The sequence below is a fragment of the Haliaeetus albicilla genome, chromosome 16 (assembly GCF_947461875.1).
Source record: "Haliaeetus albicilla chromosome 16, bHalAlb1.1, whole genome shotgun sequence".
Taxonomy (NCBI): domain Eukaryota; kingdom Metazoa; phylum Chordata; class Aves; order Accipitriformes; family Accipitridae; genus Haliaeetus; species Haliaeetus albicilla.
In genome coordinates, this window is record NC_091498.1 from 2,004,110 (window position 1) to 2,027,735 (window position 23,626).

At 61.2% G+C, this 23,626-nt stretch overlaps 3 protein-coding genes across 5 annotated transcripts; all 3 read right to left on the bottom strand.

Annotated features, from left to right (window-relative positions):
- Positions 1-2,244: 2,244 nt before the first annotated feature.
- On the bottom strand, positions 2,245-5,644 carry GJA4 (gap junction protein alpha 4). Of its 2 annotated transcripts, none has more exons than XM_069802924.1 (2): positions 5,503-5,644; positions 2,245-4,530 (listed from the first exon to the last, which is right to left on the bottom strand). In XM_069802924.1, exon 2 carries the CDS (start codon positions 4,507-4,509, stop codon positions 3,478-3,480), a length of 1,032 nt encoding a protein of 343 aa, XP_069659025.1. In that variant the 5' UTR covers positions 4,510-4,530; positions 5,503-5,644; the 3' UTR covers positions 2,245-3,477. The 2 variants fall into 2 exon arrangements, with proteins under 2 accessions (XP_069659025.1, XP_069659026.1); XM_069802925.1 differs by having other exon boundaries at positions 2,245-4,527; positions 5,499-5,634.
- Positions 5,645-7,263: 1,619 nt separating this feature from the next.
- On the bottom strand, positions 7,264-13,264 carry GJB3 (gap junction protein beta 3). 2 transcript variants are annotated; one of them, XM_069802929.1, is made up of 4 exons: positions 13,106-13,264; positions 11,785-11,935; positions 8,978-9,762; positions 7,264-8,670 (listed from the first exon to the last, which is right to left on the bottom strand). In XM_069802929.1, exons 3-4 carry the CDS (start codon positions 9,730-9,732, stop codon positions 8,655-8,657), a joined length of 771 nt encoding a protein of 256 aa, XP_069659030.1. In that variant the 5' UTR covers positions 9,733-9,762; positions 11,785-11,935; positions 13,106-13,264; the 3' UTR covers positions 7,264-8,654. The 2 variants fall into 2 exon arrangements, with proteins under 2 accessions (XP_069659030.1, XP_069659027.1); XM_069802926.1 differs by lacking the exon at positions 7,264-8,670 and having other exon boundaries at positions 8,929-9,762.
- Positions 13,265-16,591: 3,327 nt separating this feature from the next.
- LOC138689186 (gap junction beta-5 protein-like) lies at positions 16,592-23,320 on the bottom strand. The gene is made up of 2 exons (XM_069802930.1): positions 20,110-23,320; positions 16,592-18,910 (listed from the first exon to the last, which is right to left on the bottom strand). Exon 2 carries the CDS (start codon positions 18,884-18,886, stop codon positions 18,056-18,058), a length of 831 nt encoding a protein of 276 aa, XP_069659031.1. The 5' UTR covers positions 18,887-18,910; positions 20,110-23,320; the 3' UTR covers positions 16,592-18,055.
- Positions 23,321-23,626: the final 306 nt, after the last annotated feature.

Genomic DNA, 23,626 nt, shown 5'->3' on the forward strand with positions numbered 1-23,626 from the left:
ACTCAGGGGGTGCTCCAAGTGGCCACCCCCCCACCCCAGCATCCTCCTGAACCGCTGGTGAGCAGCCGAAGGGGTGCACAGTGCTGCTGGCCATGCACCCAAGGGACAACCCCACGCCTGTACACTTCCAGCCTCAGGCTGTTGTCGGTCAGGTGCGCATCCATCTGTCTGTCCACCTCTCTGCCTCTTCCTTTTGCTCCTTCGGCCACGTCACATCCCTCTTTGGACACTCGTGTTCTTCCAGGAGCTGAGGATGCGGGAGCAGCCCCACGGCACTGCCTGCACCCTGCTGAGGAAGGCAGCCTGGCTCCTGCACCAGGGCACAGTGCAGGCAGGCAGCTCGCTCTCCCCCAGATAGTTCTGGAGGGCTGCGGCTGTGCCTTGGATTGGGATAAAGCCCACAAGGCTCTTAGATGAGGGGTAAAAAAGCTGCCCCCCAAAAAACTCCCAGCGCCGGGGGTCACAGCCTGTGTGAGTGGCCATGGTAACAGTCCCGTGATGCTCCCACCCCATGGCGATACCCAGGGCTCTCCGCCATCCCGGCTGGGCAGCTGCGGTGGGTCCCGGTGCATCATGGCACACACTCGGGGCTCTGCTTGCCGCCCGTTATCCCAGAGCTGGACCCAGAGCTGGATCTTGGGGGTGCCCATGGGGAGCCCCTCACCGCGGTCCCCAGGCTGCCCCTGCCACCGCAGGGCTCAGCATCATGGTACAGGGCTGGGTGTTGTGGGAGCAAGTGCCATTCCCAGAAAGGGACCGGAGGGGCCTGTTTACTCAGGAGGGAGCGTGGAGGTGTGAGAAAGGCCATACATGTCCATCTGGCTGCTATCTGTCCCCAGGCTGTGCCAAAGGGCTTCACCGGGCCAGCCCCGCGCCCTTATCAGCTCCAAACTTTTATTTGCCTAAGGGCCTCCTGCCCACCTTCTGGGGGGCTGCTGCCAGCACCGGCCCCCGCTGTCACCCCCTCCGCGGCCCTGCCGCGCAGGTGAACCCCTCGCTGTTGTTGTTGGCGTGTGCTGTGGGCAGGTCCCGGCAGCGTGGGGGTCACGCTGGCAGCCCCCAAGCCGCCTTGTCACAACACGGGAACAATAGCGGGACGTGGAGCTGTGTTTGCTCAGCGCCCACGGCCGGGCACCGTGTCCAGGCAAGGGGGGGGTCTCGGCCGTCTTGTTTACCACCTTGCAGGGCCGTTCGGAAAATGCGTGATGCTCCCCCGGTGCCAACAAAAATATCAGCCCAGGAGAGGGGAGGCGAGCGGCGGAGCGCTGCCGGCGGGTAAACACACGGCACGGCTGCACCGTTACCTTTCACACGGGCATTTCCTCCTGGCCGAGCACGCCAGCCTGCTCTCCCCAGAAAGCCACAGTGCTTTTGGGGCTTTGCAGCTCTGCTGATGCCCGGTGAGCACTGGGCTGTGGTCCCCCATTGCACTGGGGTGCCCCGGGGGGGTCCCCACTGGGTAACAGGGAGAGCAGGGTCCCTCCAGAGATGGTGGGAGCAGGGCAGGGTCCCTCCAGAGGGGATCTGCCCCAGCATCCTCATGGAGGGCGCAGGCGAGGGCTGATAGCATGCACCCCAGACCCCCACCCCAGGGGATTTTTGCCCCCCCGCCCCATCCCCGGCAGGGAGGGGAGCCAAGGGCAGGCTCAGCCGCCAGCCCAGGCTCTGCCCCAAGGGCAGCACAGCCGGGTGCCTCCCTCTTCGCTTCCTCCAGTGGCCGATGGCAGCGATATCACCCCGTATCACCCATATTTCATTTTCTCCAGGGTATTTTTAGCCTGTCCCACCCTTGCTGAAGAGGCCCTCGGCCGAGAGCAGGCTCTGCCCAGGGCTGGCTTGGCTGTACAAACTAAACAACAGCCCCAGCCGCATTGTGTGCCTTTATCTGCTGCTCATTTCCACCTATTATGCAGCCACGAGCAACTCCGCAGCTTCCACTGGGTTTATCTGCAGCAGAGCCGGACCATGGGGAGAGGGAATGAGTCCTGCTTTGGGTCACCCAGAGCCTGCACCACCCCTGGGCCAAGGCTGGGCTTGAGGGGACAGGACACTATAGCAGGGAGGTTTGTGCTTTCAGGGGGTGAGCGGCACCAGCAGCACAACTGGAGCTCAAAGGGTGCCCATGCTCCCCTTCAGCCCAGCCCCATCACCCATGGGACAGCAGCTTCCCTCTCCCTCGGCCCCAAACCCTTACCCACCCTCCCCAAGGTAGCTGCACGAAGCACAGTCACACCACACTTCACCTTTTTCATTCATCCGACTTTATTCAACAAGATGCCACACTGAGTCTGCCAAGGGGGGAAGGAAACAGCATTGAGGAATAATGTCTGCATTCCACACTTGTGCCTGGGTCACGCAGGACCCACAGCCCCTCAGTAATCACAGGACCTTCCCCTTTCACAGCACCAGTGGGCTGGGGAAGTTGGGGCAACCGCTCTTGCTGTGGCAGTTGGTTCTTCCACCCCCCCCCCCCCCCCCAGCACCTCAGCCCACAGCAGGAGAGGACTAGTGCAAAGTAATAAAACCAATAGCCCCCCAAACCAGCAGTTGCTAGGCTAATTCTTCCCCCAAAACCACAGGGCTGGAGGGCGCGTGGCCCAGGCTAGACACAGCTCCCCAAATCCCCGGCACAACTGCACCTTTAAGGCAGAAAGCTCCATGCTCAGGCCAGCAGGTTAAAAATAACTTAGAGACACACACACCACATGGGAAAGGATCCAGGGCCAGGAGGTGGGGGGGGGGGCTTCACACTCCCAGGGCACCGGAGCGGTGACCCTGCAGCCATCGGGATCAGCCGCTCACCACAGAGCCCCGACTGAGATCTGCCGCTGGCTTAATCCCCCCCCATGCCCTGCAGGGAAGGGGCAGCTCCGGCGGCAAACCCCAGGCAGGAGCCGCTGGCCCTGCTGGCTCCCTGCCGGGGTCAGAGGAACAGGACGGGGCTGGTGGACAGGACCCATCAAGCCCAGCTCCCCCCAGCCCTCCCAGGCTCAGCCCGTTCCGTGTGGAGGCTGGAGGCGAGTGGCTTCCCACGGCCACACGCCCGGCTCTCACGCCGGCGGGGGCTCCGGCAAGCTCCGGGGTCCGGCCGAGCCGCAGGTCCCGAGGGGCAGCAGCCTCCCGCCACGGTCCCGGGGACAGCCCGTTCCCAGGCGCGTGGCTCCAGAGATTTCTCCCTTTCCCACGGTGAGGCACGCGGGACGCGACGTCCCAGGGAACTTTCTGCGGTTTCCTTCCTTGCAGGGTCTGTGGGGAAAACAGGAGAGAGCGAAGGCTCCGCTCCAGGGTGACACTCAGCCCCGCTCCCGAGCATCGCATTCCGGGGCAGGCAGGTCTCCGCGGGCACAGCCTCCGGAGCGGGGCCCATCCGTACGGCACAGCACCAGGCAGGAGGCAGCTGCCTGCCTGCAGCCAGCACCTTTGCAGGCACGAGGGACGAAGAAAGGTCCCCTCGGCCAGCCGGGGCCAGCCCCGGCACTAGACATACTGCTTTTTGGAGGCTGAGCTCCCGGGCCGGCTGCATAGCTTCTCCTCTGGGGTGGGGGCTTCAGCAGCCCTGGGGGCATAGGGGTCCGACAGGGGTCTGCTGCCGCTGCCCAGTGCCAGGTTCTCCTCGTTGTGGAAGTTGGCCCAGTTCTGCTCGCTGGAGAGCTTGTTGTAGGCCTGGTAGGACGGCGTGTGGCTCTCGGCCATGGGCAGGAAGGGGTAATGCTTGGGTGTGTAGGGACCCGAGACCATGTCATCTGCAAAGGCATCCCGGCTGGGGCCGGCCGGCCCCGACACCTTCTTGATGTTGCTAAGCAGGCTCTTGCAGCAGAGGTGGAAGAGCTCCAGGAGGTTCAGGATTAAGGAGATCAGGCCCATCACCAGCATGAAGATGATGAAGATGCTCTTCTCGGTAGGGCGGGAGATGAAGCAGTCTACCTGATGAGGGCAGGGGTCCCTCTTGCACACGTAGCGGGGCACCATGGAGAAGCCGTACAGGTACCACTGGCCAACAAGGAAGCCAGCCTCAAAGATGCTTTTGCAGATCACACTGATGATGTACGTCCACATCAGCGCCCCTCGGATCTTGAGCCGCCCATCCTCCGTCACGTAGATCTTGGACATCTTCTTCTCCACAGCCGCCAGGGCCTGCTCGATCTTCGGGTCCTTGCTGTGGATAGCCCGAAGCTCGCTCTCCTGTTGCTTCAGCTTCTCCTCCTTCCGGGAGAGATAGACAACGTGGCCGAGGTAAATCAGGGTTGGGGTGCTGACAAAGAGGAACTGGAGCACCCAGTAACGGATGTGGGAGATGGGGAAGGCTTTGTCATAGCAGACATTGGTGCAGCCCGGCTGCTTTGTGTTGCACACGAAATCCGACTGCTCGTCCCCCCATACAGACTCCCCGGCCAAGCCCAGGATGAGGATGCGGAAGATGAAGAGCACAGTGAGCCAGATCTTCCCGATCACCGTCGAGTGCTCCTGGACTTGGTCCAGCAGTTTCTCCAGGAAACCCCAGTCGCCCATCTTCTAGGGAGCCTCGTGCTTCTGCCAATAGAGAAGGAAGGGGAGCCAAGTCTCAATTCTCTGTTTCCATGCTGGAGAGCACAGGGCAGATGGGGCCACCTAAGCCCCATACTTTCTCGGGACATGGCTGCTCTGCAGAGGGTCCCAGCAAACCCCCTGAGGAACATCCCACACCTGAGGGAGGGAGCCAGGCAGCATTTCTGAGTGCAGGAGTGCTCCTCCTGCATCCCACTGCCCGGTGTGGAAACATGGGGCTGGGGGAGAAGAGGCAGCGCAGGGATTCACCTCCCCCCGCAGCACCCACGGCATCCCAGGACAGAGCCCGCAGCGAAGGGCTCACTGGCCAGCAGATTTGGGGCTGCCTTGGGAGATCAGGGTCACAGCAGCCGGGGGGGGGCACGTTGGGGGGTCACAGGAGCAGCCCAGATTTGCCTCTCCTACAGCCCACTGCCCCAAAGGAGAGAGCAGCAGGGTCGTGGCAAGGGTAGTACAGACCCCCGGGGTACAGCAGCCACCCCGACACCCATTCAGGGCTCACCCCAAACCGATGGGACAGTCTCCAGCCGGCTCCCTCGCTGCAGGGTGATGGCACCCCAGCCCCAGCATGTTCCCCCTCACCCAGGGTTTTCCCCGACCTGGGGACCCCCGAGACCACTCACCGCACGCAGACCCGAGATGTCGCTCCAGGGACCCCTCAAGCCTCACCCCCAGTCCACCAGCGAGCCCAGCCCGCATCCCCCCCAACGGGAGCTCAGCCCCGCAGCCCAGCTGGGAGAGAGGAAGCAGCCGCAGCCCTGGCCACTAATTAACCTCTGCCAATTAAGCGGGCGGAGGTGCCAGCTGGGCCGTTAAAGGGACACCCAGCCGCGGTGGGGTGAGAGGGGTGTTCCTATGGGGGTGCCAGCGGTGTTGGGGTGTCCCCCCCGCTCTCCCCAAGCGGGGTGTCCCCGGGGAAGCCGCAGCCTCCGGGGGTCCCGGGGACCCCTCACTCACCTCCGCCGCGCCGGGCACGTCCCGCCTGGCTCGGGCCGCGCTGGGTGTGAGCGACCCGGGCCGGCCCGGGCGGCTTTGGCCGTGCGGGACCCGGGGGAACCGGGGGAGGAGCGCGGGCAGGAAACCGGGGGCCGGGGCTTAGCGCCGTCCCGCAGGTGTGGGGGGCGGCCCCGTCCCGCTGCCCCCGGCCGAGGGGGCGGCCCCGAGGGGGGGGGGTGGTCTACGGAGCACCCCCGCCCGGGACCCCCGGGGACGGCCGGGACCCCCTCTCCCGGGACAGCCGGGCCCCCCCGTGGACAGCGGGGGCCGTAAGCCGGGGTGGGAAACCCGGCTTTCCCTGCCCGCTCGTCCCCGGCTGCGGCTCCGCCGCCTCTGAGCGGGAGAGGGACCCACCCGGGGTGGGTATAGGGACCCTTGCCCACGCGTGGGACCCTGAGCAAGTCACCCCACTGCGCGCCCCTAAAGCCGCCGCGCTTTTAGTGCCCTGCATAGCAGGGGGGGAGGGGGGGGGGCAGCGAGGGAGGCCGGGTCCGGGGCCAGATGCCCCGGGGGTGTGCGGTGGGGTGTCCCCAGGGGTGTGCGGTGGGGTGGCCCCGGGGATGCTCCGTCCCCTGCCCGCTCCGGCGCTCGGCGGGTCCCCCCCCGCGGGTCCGTGCGGCGCGACGGGCGCTGGGTGGTGCTGGAGCCACACCGGAGCCCTGGAACCGCACCGGAGCCCTGGAACCGCACCGGAGCCCTGGATCCACACCGGAGCCCTGGATCCACACTGGAGCCCTGGAACCGCACCGGAGCCTGGCGCTGCCCCGGCCCCGGGTCCCCCGCCGTCTCCCGGGCCGAGCTGGACCGGGGATCCGGGGGTCGCGACCCGCCACCGGGTTTTAAGCGGAGCTTTGCTGTCGGGGGGGCTCAGACGGGGAGTTGCGGGGGGGCAGCAGGGGCACCGTAACAAGGAGGGGGGGGAGATGCTGATATTTTATGCAGAGGCTTAAGTCCTGCTGGCTTCGGGGGGGGCAAACCCCTTGTGTGTGTCCCCAGTCACTGTCCTGCGGCAGCGGCAAAGGGCTGGCACGCTTGGCATGGGCTGTGTGGGGTCAGCCAGGGCCGGGGGGGTTTGGGCTCTCAAAACCAGAAACTAGGCCAGTCCGCGCACACAACTGGGAGACGTGGCATTTCCTCCTCACTGACAGTGCCGGGGCTGAGCGGAGGGCAGAGCCGGAACAGTGTTGTTATGTTTAATATAAAATAATTGCCGTGCTTCAGGTAACGCCCACATGCTGCCCAAGGCTGTGGCACCAGGGTGCTGCGGAGCCCGGTGCCCATCTCCCAGCCGGCCCCCCGTGAATACCACTTCCCGCTGCCTCTGGGTTGTGTCTGCTGCTACAGCGAACCCCCCCTTGGTGCCTGTCCCCAGGGATGCTCTGCACCCCACCAACCCTTGATGGGTGGAAGCGATCGCCTCTGGGGAGCTGCTCCAAAACTACAAAGGAACCAGAGCTGCCCTCACCTGCGGATGTGGCGGCTCCCACATTGCTTTACCCACCAGGAAAGACCCTGCCCAGCGTGGGCTTCACCCACACCAGCCACAGGTCCCCAGTGAGCCGTGCGGGTGTCCCAGAGCAGACCTCCACGCTGGTGCCAGAGCCGCTTCCCAGTCAGAGACCTTGTGCTGTTCGACCTTCTGGAGCATCTTTCCTCTGGCACAGGGTGCCCCGTGCCCAGGGCTAGCACCACAGGTGACAGAGGTGACGCAGTGCTGGGGTGCCCAAAGAAGCAGCCCATGCTGGAAGCACTTTTTCTGTGTCCTGGCACAGAGACATGTGTGGGCATCGCTGTCACAGCCTTTCACAGCGGCACGAGCCCCGGCTGTGGTGGCATGCACGGCGACACACTCATGGCTCTGGGGAAGCGCAGGTGAGCCGAGCAGAGCTGGAAACTCGGCTGGCCGGAACGCCAGCAGACCCTCCGTGTAGTGCTGCTTAAGGAGAGATTAAATGGAAATCATTTCTATTTATTGTAATATTTATCAAAGTTTAGTAAATAATTGATGCTGATCCGTCCTTGATTTCCTTGGGGGCCAGCATGCGGTTCTGGCAAATTAAAGTTTAACGATGCGTGACAAGGCAGGAGGAGGTGGAGTGGGCGAACACTGGGCACGCCGTCCCTGGGGCTCGACCCGCGCTGCCCCGGCTCAGGCGGGAGTGAGGAGCACCCGGCCAGGGATCCTGGGGAACCTCTGCAAATCCATTTCTTCTGCCCTCACCAGTCCCCCCGATTTACAGTGTGCAGAGCAGATCCCAGTGCCTACAAACAACACGGCGTTTATTGGCCTTTTGGATCCGTAGCTCATGCTGTGTGTGATGTCCATCCAAGGCAAGGGGGGATGCAAAGGCACTGAGGGAAGCAGCAGAGCCAGCAAGGGCATTTAGGCAGGACACCGGCACGGTGCTTGCATGAGCAAAGGCAGAAAGCTGCTCCTGACTGGCAAACTGGGCCAACCAAGCAGTTGGCAACAGCCTGGAGCCCTGCTCCTCTGTAATTACTTTGGATGCATGAAGAGGGCTCTGGCCACAGCATTGAGCCCAGCATTTCTTTGGAAAGGAAGATGAAACAGTGCTTGGGACTGTGCATGTGCAAGGCACAGGGAGCCAGGACGGCTGTCGCTACGCTGGGTGACGCCAGCCCTGACTGGGCACCAACCGATGCATTCATACCCAGCGTGGGAGCAGCAGAGCTGGAGGACCCAAGAGAAGCTGTTGGGACACGGGAGCCCCCATGCTCCCTCCCGCTAGCCCCAGTCCCGTGTACCGTCCCACCTCAATGGCTTCATCCCTGCAGCTCTTGGCTGGGCTCGCTGCCAGGCCGGACAGCGCTGGCTGCCGCGGCGGGGCTGGCTGCTCGGCAGAGTCATGCACGGCGTCTGCGTTGGTGCGATGTACAAGCCCTGCGGCACCGCTGTGTGCAGCCGGGAGAGCTCTGGGGCTGCCCTCGCCTTACCTGCATCTGCTCGGGCACCTATGGCCCTCTCTCGGGGGACTTTAGTTGGTTGGGTTTAGTCATTTTTCACATGGGTTGACTCTCGAGGGTTGGGGGACTTGGCAGGCTTGAAAAGCTGGTGGGCCAAGGGGAAGGCGAGCCAGCTGGGTTGGGTGAGCTCACAGCTCCTCTCCTCTGTGGAAAGAACAGACACCCTCAGGCATGCCCATGGGCAGCCAGCACCCACCTGCCACTGAGAGTGCCCATGCCGTTGGGACACCTGGGGACACCCCTACGGCCCCAAGCAGGAGAGTTCCCATGGATGTGTCCCACTCCCCTTTAGAGCCATTGAGGTCCTGGATGAAGAGTCTGGTGGTGGCATCACCAGTGGCCACCTCTGGGGCCAGCCATCCCCGGACACATCTCCCTCCCTCTTCCCCTCCCAGCACCCTGTCAGACTGCGCTCAGATTGGGAGCCGAGGCCCGCAGAACTCCCACACACCTAGTCTGGGGCTTGTCCTTCTCCTCCGTCTTGAGGTGGCACTGGCAGGTGGAGGCCTTGCTGTAGCTGACGGAGCGCTTGGTGGACTTCTTCCACTTCCGCGCACTCCGCACAACCCGCTTGAAGATGAGGTAGAAGATCTCGCAGACGGTGAGGACGATGCAGATGGAGGAGGCTCCAACCATGAAATAGGTGAAGACCCTTTTCTCGGTTGGCCGAGCAATGTAGCAGTCTACAGTGTTGGGGCAGGGGTCCACGTTGGAGCACTTGACCAGCCTTGGCAAGTCAAAGCTGTCCCACATCTTGTGGAGGAGGTAGAGGAACAGGATCTCTATGATAAGCTTGAAGAAGAGACTGAACAGGTAGGTCCACCACAGCCCACCATGCTTCTTGCCCGTGTTGCTGTAGAGCTTAGGGCAATTCTCCCCGTTCTTCTCCCGATTCTTCTTTTCGCGGTCCTCCCGGTAGGCCACATGCATGATGACCAGGAGGGAAGGGCAAGTGACAAAGATCAGCTGCAGGGCCCAGAGGCGAATGTGGGAGATGGGGAAGAAGTGGTCGTAGCAGACGTTGGTGCAGCCTGGCTGCCGCGTGTTGCAGTCAAAGTCTTTCTGCTCATCTCCCCACACACGCTCCGCCGCCACCACGTAGACCAGCACACGGAAGACGAAGACCACAGAGAGCCAGATGCGGCCGAAGGCTGTGGAGTACTTGTTGACCCCGCTGAGCAGCGCCTGCAGCGTTTTCCAATCCATGGCGGCCGGTGGAGACCAGAGTCACCCGACCTGGAGAAACAGCAGCAGAAGCAGCAGGTGGAGAGATGCGATGGGACACAGCAATGGGGGAGCTCATCTCTTGCTGCACTTAATCTCATTGACCTGCCAGAATCTCTCCCTCACCACGTTATACTCATTTCGGGTAGAGGGACCATCCCATTCGTGGACAGTCAAGCCCAGCCCCGCACTCTCCTGGTGATAGTCAGGGGTGACTCAACCTCTCTGCGCTTCCTTCTGACGGAGGCTTTATCATCAGGAATGAGCCTCCCGGCCAAGTCCCCGCCACCAAGTCCCCGCCACCAAGTCCCCAGCCTGATTGTGCACATCGGTGTAAATTGGCAGCACAATCTGCTGGAGTGGGCCAGGATCAACAGCGGGAGGCCGTGCCCGGACGGCAGACCAGGACGGCTGTGCAGGGCGCTTGGCATGTCAGCAAAGCAAAGGCTTGTGTGGACACCAGCCCTCGAGCTGGCACATCCCTTGGGATGGGGGCAGGAAGGGACCCCGCAGAGCATTTCCATCCCCAACTGCATCTTCCTTCTGCCCCACTGCCCACAGGACACATGCTGATGGATGCCAGGATGGATCCCCAGCACCCTGCCAGCCCCCTCTTGGCTGCCGCGGTGCTGGCTCCCCGCGGGGCACAGCACCAGACCAGCACAGCTCCCGGCCTGCGCACCCCAGGCTTGTCCTCTTTCCTCCCCAGGGTTTCATGCGGCTCAGCCAGGCTCCCCTGCGTGCCCTGCACCAGCGCGTTTTGGGGATGGATGGGGACCTTTACCATTAGGGAGATCCCAGGGGATCTCGGGCTTGGTCCCAGCCTTCCCTGAGCCTGTTTCTACATGGATAAAATGGGCTAAACCGGCTGCCATACTTTGCTAATGCCAAGAGCCGAAGGGGAAGCGCTGCTGCAGAGCTGGGATGCCGGGACACGCCGGGGACCGGTTTTCTCTCTCGCAGGTGATGCCCAAGGCGGCCCAAGCGGAGGCGAGAGCTGGGCTGCTGAAAGCGAGAGTCCGTGCGTGTCGCCGGCGTGTCACCCTGGCCGGCACCCCGCTCCCGGCAGCGCTGCCAGCAACCCCGAGGACCTGTGCCGGCCAAACCGGCTCCGCAGCTCAGCCTGGGGCTGCCCCGATGCGAGGAGGGTGGCACGCTAAGCCCGACCCAGAGCTTTACTGCTGCCTGGATTTACAAACCCCGGGCGATTTTTACCCAGAGGTGAGTTGGCAGCTGTCGGCTTGGTGCTGTAAAGGTGTCTCGTCTGACCGAAGGTTTCACAGGATGGTGGGGTGGGTCTGTCCCCCACACCGTTGGCTCTTAAGGAGTTGCTTTGAGTAATGCACGCCGCTGCTGACGTGAGCACAGCGGGATTTGCAGCGTGCGGGTGAAGATCAGAACCCCCGAAGGACAGAGCCGAGCACCATGGAGACTTTTTGCAGCCTCTTTGCCTTCGCAAGAATTAATCCGGTTTTGCAAGGAACTGCCAAATTTGTGGGTCTGTGCCTGACGGCGAGGAGACGCCGCAGGCCAGCTCCTTGCAAGCTGCAGGAATGCTCCCGCTGCGCCCGCAGAGCTGCTGCGGGTCTGCAGCGCCTGGTGCTTGCATGGCTCTGGCAGAAGGAATGTGCCGAAGCCCCACGGGAGCCGCGACTGGCCCAGCAGGTTGGGGCTGGGGCCGGAGGGGCAGCACCGTGGCTGGCAAATGCTTCCAGGGGGAACATGTCCCAAATACCACCAGCCCCAACATTTTATTTCTGCGTTTTCTAAAAGAGACGTTTTGTGTAAGAAAAATACGGTGTTTTTTTCAGAGAAATGCTTTGTTTCTGGCTGTTGAAGAGCCCGCCTGGGGAGCACAGGACAGCCCAGGAGCCAAGGGGCAGCTCCAATTTCAGGCCAGATTGAAATCTACGTTCAACCCCAAGCGCTAATTCGTTCTTTCCCAGCTACTCAGGTCAAGCTGCACCGTGCACTCGCATTCCCACTCCCGAGGAGCCACTGCCCGTTGCCGATGCAGCACCCTCTGAGACGTACCTGGAGGAGGCTCAGGCTCCTTCCCCGCTCACCGGGGGCTGCGGGGTGGGAAGTCCCCAGCTTGGGGCATGGCCGGGGATGTGATGGCACACGGGCGATCAGGGTCCGCTCGTCCGGGGAGGGCTGCGTGGCACGGCGAGGCGTCCGGAGACTGCAAGGAAGGAACAGAGCCTGGAGCCTACAGGGATCCCTGGCCGGGGATACTCCACAGCAAGCCCCGAACCCACCGTTACGGTCCCACGCTGCTGACCTGGGGACGCACCAAGAAGTGTGGCTGAGCCAAGCGGGGCCAAGCTGGGGTCCCCGTGCCAGCGTGCACCAAGTGCCAGGGCAGTGCCTCTGCCTGCACCCACGCACCTTCTTCGCTCACCACCCCATCTGAAACCAGGAGATCCTCCTCCCTGGCAAACCCGCGGCAGTGAGCCAGGGTGGGGAGCAATTCACAGCGCTCCCGCCCAGCCCTTCGCTTTGAAATCGGAAGAGAGGAGCTGCTGCTTTCCCCTCCTCAGCCGAAAGCTGGTGCTGATGGCTGGAGCCTGGAGCCCTTGCATGACCCCAGGGCCAGTGCTGCTCACCACCCTGCCAATTCGCCCGTGCCCCCATCCCTGCCGGCAATGCTACCCACCTGCCCGGCACTCACATGCCTGGCTCAGTCCAGTGCCAACTCCAGCCATGGACCCATGGCAGGGCGGGATGGGGATGTGAGCTCCGTGCTGAGACCCATGCCGGGGTGAGGTGTGCGGTGCCGTAGGAGCCCCGTAGCCCGGCCGGCGCTGGCCGGCAGCCAGGCAGAGCAGGGGCGATGCTCCAGGTGTGCTCGGCTCTGCCTTCAGCTCCGGTTTGCCTTCCGTGAAACCCCGCACCCTCGCCAGCCCCTGGCATGCCAGCCCGCTGCGTCACCACCGGGTCCTGCCCCACGTGGGTGCAGGGCGTTGGGCCCGAAAGCACCCAGCTTCTGGGGTGCAAATGCGGCAAAGCGGGGCTGTGTACTTTCTCGGGGGGGGCTCAGCCTCTTTTGGTCCCCGGGGAGGGCAGTGGGACAGAGGAGCAGAGCCTGGGGTGGCCATTCCTGCTGCTCGGGGTGCCACGCCGTGCCAGCCCCCTTCATCACTCCCCCCGGGTGCGCAGCCTGTGGAGTCCCGACGTGGCACTGCACGATGTCGGGGTCCCCGCCTTTGGCCACTGCAGGCACAGCAGCCCCAGCTGTAACACATCTCCCACCTGCACCCCATTAGCACCGCGGGGTCCGTCCCCCCACAACCTGCAGGTCCCCAGCAACCCCATGACACCCTGCGCCTCTCCCCCGGTGTGCTGGAGGTACCTGCCCAGCCGAAAAAGGGCCAGAGGAAGGTGGCCGGATCCGGGCAGCTTTCAGGGTAGGGAAGCTCTTTCCCGACTGTGTTGTCTGCAGCCCTCCCGCACCCAGGTTTTGTCTGCAGCGCTGAGTGTGTGTGGGGAGGGGAAGGGTAGTTTGTTCTGTTGCCAGTCACTGGGTGAGTCTGGGAAGCAGCTCCCGTAGAGGTTCTTGTCTGCGCACATGCACACACATGCTCGGGTTGAACAACAAAGGCGGGGCAAATTCTGCAGTGAGATCAACAGAGCTGGATTCCTCTACAGGCAACACCAGCGGCTCCTGCCAGGTGATGCTCCGTCCCCTGCACGGGTGGCTCTGGGCACCGCGAACCTGGCAGCAAACCCTGGGCAAGACCAGGGTTGGCCAGGGACCACCAGCACCGGGCTCACACCATCCCTCCAGCTATGGGTCAGCCAGCAACCATTGCTAAGAATCACAAATTACGCAATTATAACCCACTTTTTAAATAGTTTTGCCTTGGTAATAGGTTTGCCTTGGTAATAGTTTTGCAACAGCTCATCGGTATCTCCAACCTACAGCGACCTGCAGCCACCGCCCTGCCGACGCCGGGGCGTCCCGGACGAGACCTTTCCCAAAGAACGGCACAGACCGGGTGCCAGAGCACGGTAGCGATGTCCCCACGCAGTGGGACCCTGCCCTGCCGGCTGCCTCCACTCCTGTCCTCATGGGACCTGGGATGTGTCCCTAAGGGGACCGTCCCTCTCCCCAGAGCACCGGTGGCATCCAGGGAGGCTGAGTCAGCCCTTCCCTTCCCTGAGCAGCCGGGTGTCCCGCTCAGCCTCCCCCCACAGAGCAACCCCATTTCATGCCTCTGCAGACGTGGCCCGGGCAGGAATGCATTTCCGCTCGCTCGCGGTTTACCTGGCTTCTCGGCTGCCCGGAGGCTTTCCCGGCATCGCTCCAGCACACCCCAGGGCCAAGAGCACCGAAGCATTTTCCCATGCGGCACCTCACCGGAGCCAGCCCTCCCGTGGGGACACGCTTGAAGAGCCCCGCCGGGTGCCCCATGCTCCGAGACGTTTGCTCCCAGCACTTGTGGCAGACAAGGAGCCGCTCACCCAGCAGCTTTTTGGCTCCAGGAGGTCAAATAATAAAGCGTGGGGGGGCTTGCCAGGCTGGGGACACAGTGGGGAGACACCACGGGAATGGGAGCCCAAGGGACCTGAAGCAAACCCTCGTGGGAGCCTGGGGGTGCGGAGCTGGGCAAGCTTGGAGGAGGGGGCAGACACGGGCACCCACATCCCAGACAAGAGCAAAGCGAGGGCTCCGGAGCAGCCGGGAGCCTCCCCTCACCCAGGAGCTGCCTTTGCACCCTCCTATCAGCAGGATCAAGAATTTCAGCTATGTTGTAGAGAGCCGGTGTGGCAGGAGCTCCGGCAGGAATCTGGGGGCTGTGGCCTTTGAGATGAAAAGCCCAGGAGAGAGGGAAGACCGTGAGAAGCACAGGCAGGTCTGACTTCTTGCAAAAGGCAGCAGCTCCCTGCCCCATGGTGAAACCCTATAAGGGCCAGGTGAAGAGCAGGGCCAGATCCCCCCAGCAGCCTCTCGCCTGAAAGTTTGGAATTTCAGGAGAGGCCACGCAGCCACGGCGAGAAAGTTCAGGTGCCTTTTGGCACAGGCAGAAGATTTTCCCTAAGGCAGTTGGGTGGGGAATGGAAACACCCCGTGTTTTGCAGTGTCCTCCATAAAGGAAAAACCCAAGCAGTGGAGCAGGCGGCTGCCAAACCAGCAGGATCAGACCTCAAAGTCTCTTTAAAAGGGTCTTAAATGGGCCATCGCAGGAGGCAGCACTCGGCCGCCTGCTGGGGCTGGGACTCAGCCCTGCTTTTTTATCTCCAGGTCCCTGCCTGCCAACAGCATCCCGGCCATCCCGGCTGTCCCGCTCCGGGGCCACGTCCCCGGGGACGAGACCTCCCCTGCAAGTGCTGGGGCACAGGAGTCACGGGAGCCTGGGAGCTGGCAGTTGGGGCAGCTGCTCGCTCCGGCACGCTGGACGTACATCACAGAGTTTCTCTTCAATTCCCAGCAAACAGGCGAGTTTCGGGCAGGGAAGAAACAAGGCCCCGACCTGTGCCATGGCACACGTGAGCCCCTCCACATCCCCGGCCGGGCTGGAGTTAGCAATGGGTTTGTTTTAAGTCTCCTCTCCCCCAAATTCAGGGGGCCTTCTGGGCACCCCACAAGCAAATACAATTCCCTGTATGATGATGCAAAGTCTGGGAAATATTCGTCTTTTATTATGACATTCCCCCAGTTTATTTGCTTTCCCACTGACACCGGTCCTCTCTCTTAACCCAGCACTCTGCGCCCCAGGAGGCAGGTCCCCCCCCTGTTTCTGCAGCACCAACTGGGGCAACCTCAGCTCCCTTGGTGCAGAGCACAGAAGCACATCAGAAAGTACAAGACAAACATTCCCATTTGCCCAGCCAGCCGCCACTGATCCCAAGCCGTGATGGTGCAAGACACTCGGAGCTTTGCGGAGCGGCTGCAATGCTCGCTCCGGGCGAGATAAAGCAGCACAACAACAAACGGCAACTGGATCGTCAGGTCTCTCGCAACGGGCAGCAGCTCTGGCTGCCACTTTGATGTGCAGAAGTGGGGCAGGTGGGCAGGGTGGTTGCTCTGGGTCTCATCTTTGCCGTGATTAGCGCTTGCAGCTGGGGAACACCTCCGGGTTTTGCTAATCGAGGACAGCCTTGATCAAGAGCGGCCAACCTTGCTTGAAAACAAACAGCCCAGCCCTAGCTCTTTAAATCAGAGGTGATGGCTTGCACACAAAGAACAGCTTGTATCCTCTGACGTTAAAGGCTTCAGTAAAGTAAATTTTCAGGTGGATAATCCAGCAAGCACAGCAACGAGAGCGGACAGAAGGAAGGCAGAGATCAGCGCAGCTTCACTTAAAAAGAGATGGAAGAAATCCACCTGTATTTCACCATCTGCCTCTCTTACCCCAAAGGTCTCCAAACTCACCGGTGTCAGCGCAAGGAGCTGCCATGTGCCCAGAGGGTCCCGGGCTGGTGGCAGGGATCCCCCCAAGGGCTCCTCCACCATCCCCACCCTCGTGGGACGACCGGTCCGGTCCCTGCCCTCCCAGCCTGCCCTCGGCATCCCTCCGGCCACAGCAGTCCCTCTGCCTCCCCCTTCAGCGCACCCAGGCTGGTCCCTTTCCCCAGGGTGGGCTGTGGGAAGGAGCTCAGCTTTGCCCACCGAGGGTCTCAGGTGGGAGCTGGTTCATCGGGTCAGGCGTGCTGCAAAGTGGCAGTAACTGCAGTGACCTGACACGGAGAACGGCTCCGGTCCGAAAAGACATGGCAACGGCATCCCTGCCCCGTGCTGCTTCTTTCGCAGCAGAGCCACCGAGTGCGGGGGCTATTGGTGCTCATGGAAAAAATAATAATCACACCCTCTAAATAAAGTGAAACCAGTAACAGATCGAGCTGCATGTTCAATGTTAATGTTACTTATGAGTGCATTTGCCATGAAATTATTGTTAATTATTCATCCTGGCTAATGCTCAGTTACCGTTGATGGCCTTAGAAATTGCAGTGCTGCCTGAGTCACGGCAGAACGGGACATATTACAGCAATAAACAAGATCATATTCTGCCATTTAATGTTATTGTTTAATCAATGGTTGGGGTGTTTTTCCTCTCCTTTATTCAGTTGTTTTGCTTGGGTGTTTTTCTCTGGCTGGGCAGGAAGAGCTGGCAGCCCACAGCGGGCTCTGCCTGCCCGGCCGGATCCTCACCCCCGTGCTTCGCCAAGGTGGCTGCTGCATCAAGCACATGCTCTTGTCCCCACTCAGCTAATGACTGTTATTAATGACGATCACATCAGTCTGAAATGGCCCTGACACTTGTGGTACAGCTTACGCAGGGTGAGGGATAGGAAGAGGGGTTCCCTGGGGGGCTCAAGGGTGCCCATCCTGGCTGGCCCCTCTCCCCTGCCACCTCCAAGCTGGTTTGAAAATTTGTGACATTTTTAAATTGCTCCAGCCTGTCCCTGGCAGCCCACGGCTGCAAAGAGCTCTGCCACCTCTGTGTCCCCAGGGACGTTCACACCTCTGGGTGTGACTGCCTGTGCCCAGTAGCCCATCTTAAATCAAGAATTTATTTTTTTTAAAGCCTGGGATTACAGGGAGAGAATTAAGCTGTCCTCCTTCCTCGCCTGCATCCAGTGCCTGGTGAATGCAGCAAGAGTTTTGCCGTTGACTTGCTGGGTGTAAGGACAAGCCCTTCTCCAGGCAGCGCAGACCTCGTCACATCCCGTGCATCCCAAAAACCACCCGCTGAGCCGCGGCATTCCCCCTCTCTGGCCAAAGCCATCCCTTCTGCCCAGCTCCAGGGACTTCTCCAATTTTCAGTGGCTTTTCTCCAGCAGACCCGAGCCGGCAGCCAGCTGTTTGTCACTGAGGCTGGTCCAAACCCAGCCCGGAGCTGCCCGTGGGAGCGATGCCTTTCCAGGGGTGATGCAGCCCTTGCTCCCCTCTTGGCAGTGTTGTGCCCAAGGAGCAGGAGAACAACCAATCTGGCCATCATTTCTGAGGGACAGAAATTTTTATTCATGGCAAGGATACCCTCAGGACCAGCTAAGCCAGACCGGCTGGGAGAGGCTCGACCTCCGGGCACCACTGGCAGTTCACAGCCACCACGGAGCTGCTTGTCCTTGTCGGCTCTCGGGGACCGCACGTGTCCTACAGCACCCGGGTTTACCCCAAATTCGGCAGAATGATGTAATGTGCCTTCCCCAGGACGGGAGAGGCAGAGAGCCTTTGAGCACAGCCCGACTCCGAGGTGCTGCCACCCCCAGGGCTCCTGCACCAGGGGGATGGAGGAGGAAGAAGAGGAGGAGGAGGGTGCAGGGCAGATGAGCGGCTCCTTCTTTCCCCCAGGCAGCTCTAGGGAAGAGCCTCCTCCTCCTCGGACAGCGTGTCGGGGCTGGAGGCCGTGGGGGGGATGGAGACCGTGGGAGGTTTGTAATCCGCTCCATGGAAAACCTGCCCCACCATGCCCACGGGCTCGGTGTGGGAGAGCGCGCAGTCCTGGCCGTGCTGATGGCTGTCCCCGCTGCCGGCCAGGAGGCACTCACGGCACCGCTTGCCGATCAGGTAGGCGGCTTCAACAAGGCTCAGCATGACACAGACGCAGGCAGTGACCACCATGAAGAGGGTGAAGATGTTCTTCTCGGTGGGCCGGGAGATGAAGCAGTCCACCATGTTGGGGCAGGGAGGCAGCTCACACTTCACCAGCCGGGGCAGGGTGTAGTTCTTGTAGAAGCGGTAGAAGATGTAGAGGAAGACCACGTCCACGCCAGCCTTGAAGATGAGGCTGAGCAGGTAGGTCCACCACAGCCCCCCCCGCTTCTTGCCGGGGTTGGGGTAGATGCAGCGGCCGTCACCCCCGCCGGCGGCACGGTGCCTCTGCTCCTTGGCCTCCCGGTAGGCCACGTGCATGATGACCAGGAGGGATGGACAGGTCACCAGGATGAGCTGCAGGGCCCAGAGGCGAATGTGGGAGACGGGGAAGAAGTGGTCGTAGCAGACGTTGGTGCAGCCCGGCTGCCGCGTGTTGCAGTCAAAGTCCTTGTGGTCGTCGCTCCAGACCCGCTCGGCCGCCACCACGTAGACCAGCAGGCGGAAGATGAAGACCACGGAGAGCCAGATGCGGCCGAAGGCTGTGGAGTACTTGTTGACCCCGCTGAGGAGCCCTTCGAACACCCCCCAGTTCATGGTCCCCCGATCCTGTTAGCTAGCCTGGGAGGAGAGAGAAGACACAGTGACACCAAAGAAGCAGCGAGAGGTCCCCATCGGACCACCTGTGTGCCCCAAAGCACCGACCCACGCTCCTCGGGGACCGTCTCTGACCTTCGCTCGCATGCGGGGACATGCACCGACACGCACCCCAGCACAGACCTGGCCCGGGCGACGCGTCTTCGCAGACCACCGTCCCCCTCCGCGGGGGTCACAGGGACCCGGCAAAGCATACCAGTTCTGCCACGGCAAAAGCATCCTTCGACCACCACCCGCTACCGTCCGCGGCTCAGCCCTCTGCCATCCCGCCCCATCTCTTGCCTCGTTGCCCAGGTATTTGTTTTTAATTTTCCTTACGTTGCCAGGCCTGGCCCAGGCAGAAAACAAACAGGAGCAGCCGGGGCATGACTCACCCGGCAGCTCCGTCCTCTCCCATCGCTGGAATCTGCCGTCGCCTCCGTTCTCCCACCCGGGGAAGCGTGGGAGAAGCCCTGCGCTGACCACGCCGTGCCCATGCGCCGGAGGGAGGCTGTGCCGGGCACAGCACGGCGTGGTGAGTGGACACCAGTAAGCTGAGGCTGCAGGCAAGCTGGGGGGGCTGCACGGCCCCAGGCAATGCCGAGGCGCTGACCCAGGGCTGGGCGGCCACAACAACCGCTTGTCATCCGCTGATCTCAGCCCGTACCAGCCCCAGGACCCTGAGCAGCTGATTTCACCCCGGATTGCATCGTGCCGGATAAACGCATCCCACGCAGCATGGGGCCGCAGCCGAGCAGGACTCCCCGGGGCTGCGTTTGGCACTGACTCTCCTTAAACATTTTACCTATCAGTAAAATAACAAGATTCCCCCGTGCTGGCAGAGCTCTCGGGGGTGAATGCATCCCGCTGCTCTGCACAGCCTGGCCCGTGCAACACGCTTGCTTGCAGGGCTGGGGCGGCCACACACGCTCCCTGGGCACATACTTCCCACGGGAGCCGGCAGCTCCCATCTCACCCAGTTGATCCCCAGGGATGTGCTCGCAACCCCCAGATTTCTCCTTCCCCGTGCACGCTTCCAGCAGCAGCCCAGAATGCGCCCATCACCCCGGCGTCAGGTCGGGCTCTGCGACATGCACCCTGCAGCAGATGCACCTTCCCCAGCCTCAGCACCATCTTACCAAGGGCCGGGGGCTGCAGAAGAGGAGTATTTTCATGCCGCTTACCTGCGGGGCGTCCCTCTGCCGAGGCCGGCGCTGGTGCCGGTCGGTGCTTGCCCACGGCAGGAACGCATCGCCCGGTGTGAGAGGTGCCGGCGCCGCATGAGTCATCCCTGGGTTCCTGGCAGCGAGGAGGAGATTCCCAGGGGGAAGGAATGGGGTTCAAGGCAGATCCCCACATGTCCCGTAGGCTGCCAGATTACCTTGGGGCGAAGGGCTGCCCCGCAGCGTGGGGGGGCCCAATCCTGCTGCCGTGCAGGGAAGGGCTGCATTGGCTGCCCGACGGTGGGCAAGGGTGGGTGCTTGGGGACCTCTGCCCTCAGCTGCTGCAGGGATGCCAGGGTGCCCAGCACTGTCTGGGATCCCTTCACCCCTCCCTGCGCCCATCTTCCCTCGCTCGGAGTTGCAGGGGTGACGTGGTCGAAGCCCTGGGAGCCCCCGCCCGAGGCACCGAGAGCCGCTCAGCCGAACGCCTCCCTTTATCAACCCTTTTTACTCAAAACTTTGCACCATGGCAATAACTTAAAAAGAGCCTTCACCCCTCCCCACCTTCCGACGAGCGGGCGGCAGTTGATTCTTTCACTGGGAATTAATTAAGCACTTTTCCTGTGCTCCCCTCACCTGCAAGCTGGTGCAAGTCTCTTCCCCATCACCCCCTCCCCTTTGCCAGAGCCCGGGAGCCCTCCCAAGATGAGCCCCCCCAGCTCAGAGAACCCCTGTGCAAGGCTTGACCGCTGGCTCGCAGCTCCGGGGTGCTGCAGGGAGCACGGAGCAGGGCGCGGGGGTGAGGGTCGGCTGGGTGGGAGTTCAAGGAGCGGGTGCTGCTGCGTGGGGTGCAAGAGCTCAGGTACGGCTGGAGTCGTTTGAGGAGCAAACACATGTTTCATTTGCAATTCTGCTGGGTTTTGGAAAAAAAAAAAAAAAAAAAAAAAGGTAGAGAAACAAATCTAAACAGCTGTAAAGTAAATTACCACTGTTTGCGGATGGCTCCAGGGAAGAGTTCTGCAGTTTGAAATCAAACAAGCCCATTTTTATTTTTTTTTTTTAACATGCCTGTGCGGTGGCTGTGCTGGGAAAGGGGTTCCTGGGGGCTGTGTCCCCCTGCAGGCAGGCAGGGAGGGCATGGAGCAGCACCCATCCTGCCAGCACCCAGCGGTGGGCAGGGGGACATTCTGCCCCAGGCCCCCCCAGGCTTGTGGATGTCTGAAGGAGCTCTCGTGGCTTGCTGCTTTCTGGGTTAAAATCCCCTCTTTTGGGGAGCTGCCAGATGTGATAGGCAGTTTCTGCTGGCGTTGGGCTCCAGGCAGAGCACACCTCCATCCCTCTACAGCACTCGACGGCCCTCCCGGGAGTGTGGGCACAGCCACCGTGCCCCCCCCTCGTCCCCCTGCCTTGCTTTGGTGGCAGGAGGAGAAGGTGAGTGGCCGCACAGCTTCCCTCTGCATCCCGCTGGGTGCGACTGTCCGGCTGAGCCAGAGCAGAGCTCAGCCCCATCTGCCTGGCAAATACCTGGTGGAGGCACAAAAAAAAAAAAAAAAAAAAAGGGTGAGAGAAAACCACAGAGTGAGGTGAAGCAAGAGGCAGGAGCTGCTCTGCTGCCGTCTTTCCCTCCCAAGCAGCAGATGGGGCTGACACCGGCCAGCGAGAGCCACAGCGGACGGTGGTGCACCCACCCTCTGCCCTTGGGCTGGCGGGCACTGAGCTCCTGCAGCCAGAGCTGCTGTCCCGCTGCTTAAATTTGCTGGAGATTTCAGTTTCCCAGAGGCAGAAGGGGGGTGCCAAAGGCTGCACCCTCTGCTAGCCAAAACCAGCCAGCCCGCATGAGTCCGCGGTGCCGGGGACACGGAGGTGTATTAATGGCATCACTTTATCTTACAGGAACAAGCCCCATTAGTACATTTTCACTACAACATGAAATATTAATAACACTTTGCATTTATATAGCGTCATTCATCCAGGAGTCACCAGCCAAGCTCCTGACATGAATCAAACACCAGAGCCAGCTCCAGACAAGGCAGGTAAATAGGATTATACCCATTTTCCTGCTGCACACACCGAGGCACAGGGTTTCCTCCAGGGCACCAGTGCTTTGTGCTGATGTCTGTTGTGGATGAGACCACCGGCGCTACTCTGCCTGCCATCTGAGGATGCCACTGCTCAAAAAGCCCATGGGGCCGCATACCATGCATGGGACATCTCTGTCCGATCTGCCCGCTTTGCAGGGAGTTCTGCTGCTGTCAGACAGAAGTTGCTGTAGAAAAGCAAAACGCTTCCTTGGGCCACCGGCACGTTGTTTTTCCTTGAAGGTTTTGGAATTGCAAGAAAAGTTTTTCCACTTTGTAAAATAACAGCAGTAATATTCAGAGCTTTTTTGGTCCTTTTGGTCCCTTCCTTGACAGATTTTGCAGACGTGAAGCATGACAAACCTTGCGCCTGTTACTTCACCCCCTCAGCAGAGCTGGAAGCTGCTCCGCTCCCTGGGAAGCTAAGGGCATTGCTGGGTGAGATTTCAAAACATCTCCTGCCCCTCCACCAGCAGCTCCTGCAGCTTTAGCTGCCCAACACCATGCAGGTGACCCGTTCCCACTTTCTCCAGCCCACCTCCAGGATCGGGTGCCTTTGCTGAGGATGCCAGCAGCCAGGCTGGGGTGTGCCGGGTGGCCAGCACATGTTTGGGGGTTATTGGCTTGGATTAAAAATAATAGTCAAGGAAAAGAATGTGTTTTACATTCGTGCCGTGAAGAGTGACTGTCTGGGTCCTGTCTTTGGAGAAGGACCCCACGGGCACATGGCCGTTCTCCAGGACCATCTGCCGAGCTTCACCAGCTCCAGGGACTCGCAGGGTCCCAGAAAACCCTTCTCTCGGGCACCACAATGACCAGGCAGGTCCTGAGGTCTCTGCTTCACTTCTACACAGGTGAAACCACCAGTGACAGCTGGGTTTTCTGCTGAAAAGTTTGATTTTTTTTGTTAAAAAAAGTCCAACTGAGGAAGTTTTGGATGCCATAGCCCAAACACACAGCAGCACTGGCCGGCGCTGAGCTGCTGCCTCCTCCAGCTGCTGCAGCGTTACTAATATTGTGCTGATGGCGCAGGGAGGGGAGTTGTTTGGTGCAGTTAGGAAACCTGTCAGCCCACAGACAGCCGAGCCCTGACACAACCAGGCAGCTCCTGCGGCATGAAAGAGCAAGCAGAAAACCAGTGGGGAAAGGGCTATTTTCATCTTATTAAAGAGCCTTATATTTAAACCCTCCTTCAGGTCTGTAGTGCAAGATGATCGCAAAGGCTTTTTACACACTAACTCAGGAGGAATCGCTTCTGCTTTCAGTGCTGTTGCATGCAGATGCTGGTTAGCAGGGTGGAATCCCATTATTGACGCTGGATAAATACAGAAAAATAGGTCCTGGGTGAAGGTACAGAGCAGGTGGTGAGCGGCAGGGAAGCACCGTTTGCACAGACCGGTCGCCCACTGCTCCCTTTACCCAGCATCATCATTATCCAAAGAAGGCGGCACCTTGTTTGC